General features: G+C 37.3%; 1 protein-coding gene across 3 annotated transcripts in view; it reads right to left on the bottom strand.

Annotated features, from left to right (window-relative positions):
- Positions 1-12,432, bottom strand: part of SENP7 (SUMO specific peptidase 7) — a 2,310,641-nt gene that overhangs the window by 1,483,426 nt on the left and 814,783 nt on the right. For all 3 annotated transcript variants that reach the window (XM_044071599.1, XM_044071598.1, XM_044071600.1), the window contains exon 9: positions 5,320-5,788. In XM_044071599.1, the coding sequence (XP_043927534.1) occupies positions 5,320-5,788 (469 nt within the window). The remainder of the gene's footprint in view (positions 1-5,319; positions 5,789-12,432) is intronic.

The raw sequence follows: 12,432 nt of genomic DNA, 5'->3' as shown, positions 1-12,432 counted from the left end.
TCTATAGAGCCTTCTAACAACATGTCATATAAAATATTGTGAATTCTTTGATTGGCTATGTTGATTTCATTAATAGAGGCTCTAGTATACTTGTCAGTGTCATTTAATATGTCCATCATCTTCCCTTCATAAACTATTGTGTCCATTAGCACCATACCCCCACCCTTGTCTGGTTTCATGACCCTTAGAATTTTGTTGTTACAGACTTCCTTGAGAACAAGGTTCTCAGCTTGAGTTAAATTAGAGTGCGTTTTTTGATGAAGTAATCCCATTCTAATTTCATTCTCCACTTTGTCTTCAAAATTCTTTAATTGTGGGTGAATGGGTGGATTGTACAGACTTTTTCTTTTTAGACTTTCTGTATTAAAACCTGTATTGGTCTGTTTAAAAATTAGCTGCAAATTCTTTTTCCTAATAAAAAGTTTTATATCAACTAAAAGTTTAAAAATGTCGGTTCCTTTATTAGGAATAAAAGTGAACCCTTTAGAAAACAGATGAAACCATGCTGTGTTTAAATGAATATTGGTGTAGTTAAAAATATTGAAACCATCAAAAGACCATATATGTGAATCCTTAGTAATGTTAGATGGTAAACCTTTAGTATCTAGTTCCAGTTGCGTTCTTTTCTTGGGGGCGACTGCCACCCCCTCCCCCTGTAGTTTTTTGAGTTATATGTAACCTTCCCTTTTTCCATTAGTCTTTCAGACCTTCTGAGCACAGGAAACTCTTCTTCCGAAAGCAACTGTCCTATATTGTCATTGTCGTTAATATGATACACTTCATCATCTTGTTTTTCACCCCATTTCCCAAAATCCTTCCTATATACATTTCTAGGTTTGGGTAATGTACTTTGTCCTTGTACTCATTTACATCTCTATCAATTTTACCCAACTTTCTAGTGTGAATATCCTGACATTTTGATTCTAAATTTTTTAAAAGTTTGTGGTATTTCTCTCTTTCACTATCCACTGTGTACATCAAATCTTCTATAACAGCTTTATTAATTTTATCAATGTCTCTTTGCAGTTTTTCCATTTCATTCTCATTATTTCTTATAATAGCCCTCATAATTCCATAACCACAATTGTCAAAAACAGTAATCAATTCATCATGAAAGGCAGTACCTTCAATAACATGATTTGGGTATTTGCATACCCTAAGTCCCTTTGGGACAATGTTAATAGATAAACAATATTTTAAATAACTATTGTCCATGTCCAAGAGTTTGTATTTATACAAATAAAAGTCTAAGTCTTCTAACATAGCATTGTAGCTTTTTTATTATTAATATTTATTATATTAATTGCTAGAGTAGCTCCAATAGTGACAGAAGTAAAAAAGATAACAATGGCAGATTTGTGACGGTAAGGGGCTACTGGCATGTACTTATATTCCACCTCAAACTTTTATTACGGAGCTTTAAAATTTGTTAGAAATAATCAATCAGTAGGGAATATTACATATAGGTGGAGACTGGAATTTGATTTGCAAAACTGAGGCTGTATTGGGGGCTATAACAGAAAAAATAAAAAAGGGTAGATTTATGAAGAAATTTATGAAAATACTTGGTATGGAAGATGCAAATTTATTCCCCAAGGTACAATAGCTAGGGCAGACGAGACAAATAATATTTCATAGGAACATGTGCATTTAATTGAGAATTCTGACACATATCCAATAACTATTTCAGATCTTATGCCAATAATTACCAAGATAAATACCAAGGTAATGAAGTAAAGATGAGACAATGGCACTTCCCAACCTACCTGTTAAAAAGAGAGAGGAATTTAAGGAATGAGTAGTAGAAATTATTCAGGAGTCATTAGGGAAGATCAAAAGTCCTCCAGAAGTTACAGGAAGTGGGTGGGATAAAATGAAAGTGGAATTTAAAAATAGGGTAGCAATAAAAAGAAAGAGAGATATGGTTAAGAAGAAACAAAAAATATTTAGACGGACTGACAAAGGTTAAAGTATTCCAGAATAAGGGGAATCAGAAAGAACAGTAAGAGGGACAATTGCACAGTACTGCAGAGAAAATAACGGAGTACCTGGATAATAAGTTGCTCAGTACTGAAGAGAAAATAACGGAGTACCTGGATAATAAGTATGAGTTTACAAAGATTGCAGTTAAGCAACTGTTTTTGATCACTCAGAGCATAAAAACGCTTGGCAAAATAACCTAGGCAACAGAAAGTAGGACAGGTTGTTGCCACAGTAAAAATAACCATATATCCTCTATATGTGTTACAGATATTTCAGAAATTTTATGAAAATATGTATAAAGCAGAGAACTAGGAAAATCAAGAAAAAGCACAAATGGAAATATTTATGGTAAACTTAAATATGCACACGTTAGAGGCAGATGAGACAACAATTAAGAAGAGATAAGTTAAAAATGGTGATGTATAAGCAATTTGCAGGAAAGTCTACAGAAGTAAATGGCATTCCAGTAGAAGTTTGGAAGCTAGGAGGGAAGAAAGCGATAACGATCTGGAAGGTTTTTTAACAGTGTTTTAAAAGGAGGGGAAGCACCAACATCCAGGAAAAAAAGCTGTGGTAGCTATAATACCCAAAGAAGGTAAAGACCCATCAGACCCAGCTTCACAGAGTCCCATTTAAATTTTTAAACCATGATTATAACGTGTTTATGTCTATAATGGCTAAAAGAATGGCAAAGGGGTTGCCAAAACTGACAGATATGGATTGATGTGGTTTTGTGGAGGGGAGGCAAAGATCTGACAACATTAACAGATCAATGATGATTCAGAGGGAAGCAGAATGTAAGAAAATACCCTGTTCTTGGTGGGTTTTAATGCAGAGAAAGCATTCAACAGACTAAGCTAATAGGCACTAGAAGCATTTGCATTTCCTGATACAATATTAAGGCTATGAGGGATTACAGGCAAAAATCCAAGAGGGAAGGTTCCTCTCTGATAAGCTGCGCCTGAACAAAGGAATCAGGCAGAGGTGGCCTCTTTCCCATTTGTTATTTTATATTTAAAACCACTGGCAAAAAGCCATGGGACTCAGAAATTCAAGGACATAATTGATATGGTATTCAGGAAAAGATGGCTTTATTTGTAGAAAATATTATTTATAAACACTGAGATGTCCTTTTCTGATTCTAGCATTCTGAGACAGTTCTGTTTTCTTTTTCAGGATATAAAATTTTGGAAGGTAAAACAATGGCTACAGCTATAAAATATGTAAACAAAAATGAATTAGCTCAGCAGTTCCTCTTATTTATGGAGACATGATAAAATGACGTATTTAGGAGTATGGGTTGAAAGGATTCTGTTTTGGCAGCTAAGGATATGTGGGAAGAAAATAAACAAAAGACAATGCAAAAACTTAGAAACTGGAAGCTCTTGCCTATAGCCATGGATAGCAAGATGCAAGCAGTAAGAGTGTTTTTAGACCTTTACGTTTTATACATAGGTCAGGCATGTTTTTATCAACCAGAGAACTTGTGGATAGTAAAGAGGTGAAAGTATTATCTGGAAGGTAAAGAAGGCAAGAGTCAAGTGAGATAAGATGATCCTTCCAACAGAACAGGGAGGTTTAGGATGACCTGATTTGAAGGGATATTTTTGAGCTTCACAGTTTAGGTTCTTATACATAACACAAGCACCACGCTACAATTTGAAGTGGAAAGGGATGATCAGGAAATAAGAAAGAGTGGGATTTTGTATGCAGATCCTTAAAAGAGAATAACAAAAGTCATACAGAATATTATACACATAAAGTAGTAGAAAGTATATGAAGAACTAAGCCAACACAGGAATGGAAAATGGAGATTAGGCTGATAGGGATGACTGCAATAGGGGGTATAGAAACAGGCAACAGGGGGCTGGAATTTACTGGAGGAAGCTGGCAAAGGAATCAAAGTATTGGGAGCAAATAAGTAGAGAGAGAGAAAGGTAACAGAATGGGAGGAGGCCAAGAAGACATGTGGACTGCAAGCTAGAAATGACCTTCCCTATCAAGGATTAATATCAGAGGATAGAGAAAGGGGTGGGAGAATCCTAAATTAAATACCTGCACTGGTTGAGTTTTTAGCTGAATCTAGAACAGAAGCTGCTGTTAAAAAAAGGGATAACTGGTATGGTCTATAGTGCACAATAATTATAGGAATCAATCAAAGGAGATCAGAAAAGATTGGGAAGAGGTATTAGATGAGCATTTCATAAAGAAACAATGGGAGGATAAATGTATGGCTCCCAAACACGCAACAAAATCTAGATTTAATATTTTTGCATGGAAGTGTTTGCAAACTCCAAAGAATTTTTTCCACAGATAGATGGCAAATGTTGGCAGTTTAAAGGGTTGGAAGGAGGTACCTGGGAGCATATATTCTCAAGAGTGCAATGAGTTGGCAAACTTTAAAAATTCCCTAGAGAGTAGTCTGTCAGGAATACAGGGCGAGCAATTGAGTGTAACTAAGAATTTTTTTTTCAGCTAAGATACAGGATCCGACTTGCCAACACAGAAAGGCCTTGCTAAATTTAATTCTGGTGGTTGCCAAAAAAACAATTACTAAAAAATGGAAATATAAGTCTAAATCAACCATACTTGAAGTAGTGAATACTGTAAGAAATAAAAGAAAAGGAAGTGGGATGTTTAGAAAAATGGTAGAAGTAAATTACTTATGAAAAAATGGAAATTGTTGGAACCATACATGGAGAAAAATGTCTTGAAGGAGGAATGAGGTTTAAGAGAAGGCAGGAACTGAACAATTTATGTAATGTTGGATTGACTATATTGCATAGAACAGTAGCTGTGATGCATAATGTTTGTAAATGTGAGCCTGTTAATATGGTTTAATTACTTTTATACAAATGTATGCTTGCCTGTGTTTACAAGTGATAATTCAACAAAGGTATTAAAAAAAAGATCTGGCACATAAAGGAGAAGTGAGATTTTTGGCACTTGTCCAACACAGCTCAGGGTAATTAAAAATAAAGGCATTTCTTATTTCATTTTGGGCACCAAAAAGGAATTAAGACAAAGGTAAGTGGCAAGCTGGGAAAAACTGCTCCTATGGGGATATAAAACATGGTAATACACAGGAGGCACACAACCCCAAGATGAAAACAACTTACAAAAAAACAAAAACAAAAAAGATGTGTAGCTATAATGAACAGAAGAAAAATGGTGTATTGGTTCCACGTGTGGTATGAAAAAACCTTGACAAGGGATACCTTGCACATACTACAAAAAAGTTGTATAACTATTTCAATGAGCATTGTAAAACACACAAAAAATAGCAAAATCCAGACAAAAAGAATAAATATAACAAAACATTATTTTTTTACTCACTTGGTTCAACTGGCTTGAGGGATCGTACAATGACATTTGGTCGAGAGACAGAATTTCTTAACTTCCTTGATCTCAAAGTTCTTCTTGATCCTTCAATATGTGCAGGTGAAGGTATTCTGCTGGCCTCTGCTGACAGACAGGAGTCACTCTGTAGAGCTGTGCTAGTATTTGGCTGTAGTACCTGGCTGGTAATGTGTTCTGTAACCTTGGTACTTTCTTCTTTCTTTGACTGATCTACCAAACTGTTATCCTTTGCTTTCAATGGACAAGCAGGGATATTTTCTTGTTTTTTTTTTAAAGGTGATGTCTGATGGCGATGTAATTGCACGGTTGGTGTTTCTAATTCCAAAGGCACACTAGCATCTTCTTGAAATAATTTATCGCTGTTCTGCTTACTACGACAAGGACAACATTCTTTCGATACTCTACAGCTGGAACATATGGTACACTTGTTTCCCCTCAGATTTTTCTATTAAAAATGGAAAATGAATCGTCATATAACTTACAATATAAGGACAGTAAGCTGTGCAGTTTGAATACAATATGTTCTTGTACGTTTTTATATACAGAAGTAATTCTATAAATTATGTTCTTGGTCAGGTTAACAATACTTGAAAGAATTGTGGAGACAAGAAGGGGATGTACATCAACCTGGAACTAATGAAAATCAAAAGCTGGTCTGTTTATTGGGAGGCTGGAGGGCAATGCTAAAGTTAGCAACCTAAACATAAGTACAGTCTAGCCAAAGTAGGGAAGAAACAAGTTTTGGTTGTCTCACCTTCCTGGGAGTATGGCTGGAGAAGACCATCTCACTGCAATGCAGCAGATGATTCATCAGAATGGAAGAATTAAGAGAGTGTGCCATGACCCATGGATACAGCCATGCTGGGGGTCTGGCAGAGATGTACTGGACAATAAGGCCAAGAACATACTGTTCTATAAAGTACTAGCTACAATACTACACCTTCAAGAAGTCAGTACCAAGATTACACCATAAATAATTATTGGGTTTCCCAACCTTATGTTCCCTTTTGTCTGGCACAATTATACACCTTTTGTTCTGTTTCTGGCCAGCTAGATTTTATTCAGTTGTCCCATTTGGGCCAATGCTGATCTTTGTGTCTGCATCCTGTAATATGTGACTCTTTCTATACTTTAAGTTGAAAGGCTCTCAGAGTATGCTTATGGCAAACAAATTTCAGATGTTAAGTGAATATACATTACTATACAACACTGCAAATAAAATTGAGACACAATTAAAAACAGAATAGTCTCAACCTTAATTATATACAGTTCCCCATCTAGGGGATGGAGAAATGATAGCTTTAATGTTATAATGACCACCCCTTGAAGATCTACTGTTGGTACATTTTTTATGGTGTCATGACTTCTTCAAGGAGGAACAATGTTGCAGTAAACATGCCCCTCAACTGTCCAGATATTCGCCATATATTTTTGGTGCATTCCTCATACAATATGTGGTTTTCTGACAAATCACTGAGGATTGCATTCACCAAACACTGACAAACGCATGAATTTCAGACTTCATATCCTTCAGAAAATGCATAGCTGATGAAAAACCTGTCATTCTAGCAGGCTTTTAAGTTTAACGGAGCAATAATTAAACCCTGGCTCTGACATTCAGACTTTGTCCCCCCATTACTTTTGGCTTTGTCCATATTTACTGTGCTAAGAGGCTGAGGGGTAAGGCAGTAAATTATAACACTTGGGTAAAACTCCAAGTAGTACTTGTTACTCCTGGAATTTGGGCAGTTACAGAATCCCCATTAGCAAAGCTGTGCAAAACCTCTTACTCCTGAACTGTGCTTTCACCTTCTAATGGCTGGCAAATGTGTAGACCGTCATCTACATGGTAACTGTAGATCATTGTGTGTACTGTACCTAGTCAGCCACTGTAGCTAGACAGCACGTGCATACAAGTTACTGAGCAAGTGCAAAATCAGTGCCATTTTGTATAGTCAGCCAAAGTGAATGCAGGCATGAATGGAGATGCACATGCAAGTGTGTTTGAAGTAATGAGTCAGTCAATTAGCTTAAATACAAGTTCCAGTTACAGCTCCTGATGTGTTTATGTACAATAGACAAACTCATCACAGTGCCTCAGTGTCTCATTTGAATACAAGAGATAGGCAACATGGTGTCAGAAGTTGGATCCGAAGTTGAAACAACTTGCAAACCATGAGGAGCGAAGTGGAGGAATAAACATGCGCAAACTCACAAACAGGTCAGCAGTTATTCAGAGGTACTTAAACCTCTTTAAATGATTTTTCAGTCACCGAATGTGTGGAGAAGCATACAAATGTTTGAAATAATTACCAAGATAAACGAAATGTCAGAAATTGCGACAAACTGATAAAAGTATTCGAAATAAATACAAAAGTGTGCATAATAATTTCTGAAGTGCTAAAATGTATGAAAAGACTAAAATGATCGAATTTGTTTTGCAATGTACTACTTTTTCGCATTAAATGAAACTTTTTGAAGTATTCAGAGTGTTTGCAGTGTTAAAGAGAAGCCTTTTCAGAGGGACTGTCGTGCAGCTGAGCATAATTACAAGTACCTGGTCTATGCTTATATTTAAACATATTTTATTGTTATGGCAGAGGGATTTCATAGACCTGGACCACTGGTGTTTGATAATAATATTGCTGAGAATTGGCGAGTGTTTGAGCAAGAATATGACACTTTCATATAGGCTGCATTTTCTGATAAAGTTGCACATACAAAGGCATTCATATTTCTTAATTTAGCTGGCTCGGAAGTCACTGAGAGGGAACGTTCATTTGTGTATGCACCTGCCGTGTTTGCAGGGTAGGGGGAGAACTGCTCAGGCTGAAACTCAAGAAGACCCTGACTGCTTAAAATATACATTTAGATAAATGTGTAACACTCAAAATGAATACAGGCTGAAACGCTGAAAGACCTGAGTGCTTAAAATGTACATTTAGAAAAATGTGTAACACTCAAATGAATATTACAATGGAAAGGCACATGTTTTACATAAGAAATCAAAAGCCTGGTTAAACTATAGAAGCACATATTACAGACTTGAGAAATAAAGCAAAAAAGTGCAGATCTGAGAGATGAGCTGATAAAAGACAGTCTTGTGTATGGTGTTAATAATGATGCAGTGAGAAAGATTTTGCTTCAAGACAGTGATTTAACTTTGAGCAAAGCCATAGAGATTTGTCAAATATATGAGCTTACAGAAAAGCTTATGAACATGCTTATGAATGAGAAAAACATGCATGCAGTGTCTGCCAGTGCAAATGTTGACAGTGTACAACAAAGCTAAGATGAAAAAGAAATACAAACCAAATAGGGCCGCAATACCCAATCTACTTGTGAACTGTTGTAATGGTGGGGGATAGACATGAGCCTAAATGAGAGAAGTGCTTAGCTTTTGGTCAGAAGTGTCATAAATGTAAATAGTAGAATCATTTCAAAAGGTCTGCAAGTCCAAGGTGGCACACACTTTTATTAAAAGACAGCATACGAAGCAAGCAAATCAGAAAACTGTGAGCAAACTTTCTATGTTGATGGTGTCTCTGTGATAAATGAAACAGTTAACACGGTAGATTATCAGTTGGCAGCAAAGACTGAAATATTTTGTACTGTTCGTATTAATGGGAAACCTGTAGAGCTTAAAGTAGATACTGGATCAAAGTGCAGTTATATTAGCACAAATGGTTGCCAGAGTAAACGCTGGTGAGAAACTTGACTCAGCAAAGTGTGCAAAACTAGTTGCTTATAGTGGCGAAGAGATTCAGACTGATTCTCACATGCCATTCTGCTGAGAACAGCTATGACTTGCAGTTTTACATAGTCAAAAGATGTGCAGTTATTTTTAGGCCTCAGAGACAGTTTGAGAATGGGACTAACTTTATTTAATAAAGGGTTCTACCATACAAGTCTGAACAACAATGTTAGTTTTACACAGAATATTTTTAGTGAACATGCTGATATTTTCACAGACAAGGTTGGCAAACTTCCAGTCACATATTCCATGAAATTAAACCATGAAGTAAACTCCAGCTGTCAGACCAGCATGGAAGGTTCTGGTAGCAATGCAGAGCAAAGTAAAAGCAGAGTTTGACAAAATGGTGAAGTTAGGTGTCCTTACTCCAGTAAATGAACCAAATTAATGGGTATCCATCCATGGTTGTAGCCCATATAAAAAAGTTCAGATGATATTCCAATATGTATTGATCCAAGAGATTTAAACAAAGCTCTTAAATGTCCTCATCAGCCCATGTGCACAGTAGAAGTAGCAGCCATTCTCATGCCAAATGCCACTGTTTTTTCAGTCTTAGATGCATAAAGTTCCTTTTGGCAAATTTCGCTGGATCACAAATCTTCACTGTTGACCACTTTCGATACATCATTTGGTAGATACAGATTTTTGAGAATGACATTTGAGATAAATTCTGCCAGTGAAGTATTTTAATGTGTGATGGAACAAATGTTTTCTGGTTATCCGTGTGCTATCATACTAGATAACATTACTGTAGGGGGCAAAGGCGAAGTTGAACATGACAGAAAACTTCAAGAAAGTTCTAGACCATACTCGTGAAGTAAATCAAACTGAATCCTCAGAAAAGTAAATTGAAACTGAAAGAAGTTACTTATGTGGGCCATTTGTTTACCAATTCTGGCTTACAACCAGATCCATCTAAACAAGCAGCAATTCTTGAGATGCCAGTTCCAGAGAATGTCACATCTTTACAATGTTTTCTTGGTATGGTCAACTATTTAGGAAAGCTCATCCCATACCTAAGTGAGCTTTCAGCACAGTTATGTGAGTTGACAATCAAAAATGTAAACTGGTCCTGGTTGGAACACCACCAAAAAGCATTTGACGTTCTGAAATAGAAAATTGCCAGTCCACCCACATTGAGATATTATGATGTTCACAAACCTGTTAACTCTTTTGTGTGATGCTTCAAAGTATGGTCTTGGTGCAGCATGTCTTCAAGAAGGCAGACAAGTAGCCCATCACCCAGAACTTTACCCCAAACCAAAGTGCAGTATGTACAAACAGAGAGAGCTTTTGGCAATAGTGTTCGCACATTCATTCCATGTTTATATTTATGTCAAACCTGTACAAATAGGAGAATGATCAGCAACCTCTAGTGACAATTCTGAAAAAGCCAATACAAACAACCCCAGCATGCCTGCAATGCATGATGTTAAAAATGAAAAAGTACAATCTCAATACTGTCTATACAAAAGGCAAATTCCTATACCTTGCTGATGTTTTGTCAAGAGCACCCAGACAAACAGAAGAGCATGATAATGAGAAAGCAAACTGAAGTCCTGGAAGTCAAACATTTTTCCTCATATCTTGATGGACTCATAAATCACACAGCTTCAGACCCAATTCTCCAGAAGCTGAAACATTTTATCAGTCACGGATGGCCAGCACGACAAACTAGTTTACCACTTGATATACAGAAGTAGTTTCCTTATAGAGATGAGCTCATGATGGAAGACTGAATCATCACGAAAGGTCCTACAGTGGTAATTCCTACAGCAAAGTACAGTTGTGTACACTTACCATAAATGTAGATGTTAAGAGTGTATTCACTGTTGCAGTCATCATATTTGGGTTATCTGCTTGCAGTAGCCTTCAGTCGTCCTGATTATCAAAGTCTTGGGTCCAGCGTCGGTTGCTGTCTCATCTTCCATGATGTCAGGTCGTCAGGGATATAAAGCATGCAGCAGACGCCATTACATCAGTTTTTCTTGCCCCAGATGTCAGGTGCCACCCCCTAATGGGAAGCAATTAAATATATATATATATATGCAAGGTTATACCTCCAACAAAAAAGCTAATACACCAAAAGGCTTTTAAGCACAGTAAAGGAGAATAGAGGTATAGCCAAAAAAAGTCAGAGGGCTGGAGGGAGGGTAACCAGGACTGCAACAGTGAATACACTTGAACATCTACATTTATGGTAAGTGTATACAACTGTACTATGTTCTTCGTGTTTCATTGTTGCAGTCATCACATTTGGATAGATTCCCAAAGCTAAGAATGAGCGGAGGAATTTAGATAGCATTTGGACCAGCTATAAGGCCCTGCAAGACTGCAGTGGCAAAGCCAGCTCTGGATTTAGAGAAAATTGGCAAATGGTAATGCTTGGTGAAAGTATGTACTGAACTCCAGGTAGCAGCTTCTAGGATGCCCCTGGTAGGGACACCTCTGAGAAAGGCTGTAGAGGTAGATGCAGCCCTGGTTGAGTGAAGCTTATCCCCTGTGGGGTAGGTTTTCCATGGTGCTTATAACAGAAATGAATGCAAAAGCCTATCCATTTAGAAATGGTTTGCTTTGAAATGGCCTTCCCCTCTACCCCTGAAGCAAATGCCACCAGTAGTTGTTCAGAATGTTATTCAGACATTGGAGCTGTTTTGTGGATTTTCGTGCTGACTGTGGTGTTCTGTAACATTTCCGTCATTAAAACTGTGAAAGTAAGAGGAGCCGTGTCTGTTTACTCCACTGGTACTTTTTGTTTTGTTTAGTTGTTCAGATTTCCTTTGAGGTTTAGTCCTGTCCAAGTAAAATCTAAGTTGTCTGTGCACTTCTAAGGAGTGCAGTATCCATTCGCCTTTGTTCTGTGGATTAGAAAAGAAGGTTGGCAAATGAATGGACTGATTAAGAGCCACACTGGATACTACCTTGGGCATGAAGGAGGGACTGGTCCTGAGGGACACACTGTTTGCATGAAAGATGATGAAAGGCTCTACTGCCATAAGGGCCTGTAATTCAGATACCCTTTCTTGCTGAAGTGATTTCTAAGAGGAAGGCTGTTTTCCAAGAAAGGAATTTTAACTCTGCACTTGCAGCTGGCTCAAAAAGAGGTAGAGTGAGTTTTTCCAATACAAAGTTAAGGTCCCAGGCTGGAGTTGGGGCTCTCCTGGGTGGTCTTCAGTTTTTGGCTCCTCTGAGGAACTGCTTGAGCAGTGGGATGAGAGAAGAAGGGTGGTTCTGTGTTGTAATGAGCTGAAATGGCTGAGGCATAAATTTTGATGGAGGAAAAAGAAAGGGCCTTGTGAAGCATCTCAATTAAGTATTGAAGAATCTGAGGTAAA

The sequence above is a fragment of the Protopterus annectens genome, chromosome 5.part0 (assembly GCF_019279795.1).
Source record: "Protopterus annectens isolate FY-2018-M chromosome 5.part0, PAN1.0, whole genome shotgun sequence".
Taxonomy (NCBI): Eukaryota; Metazoa; Chordata; order Ceratodontiformes; family Protopteridae; genus Protopterus; species Protopterus annectens.
The sequence above is the reverse complement of the archived record's forward strand: the minus strand, read 5'-3'. Positions and strand labels throughout refer to the sequence as shown.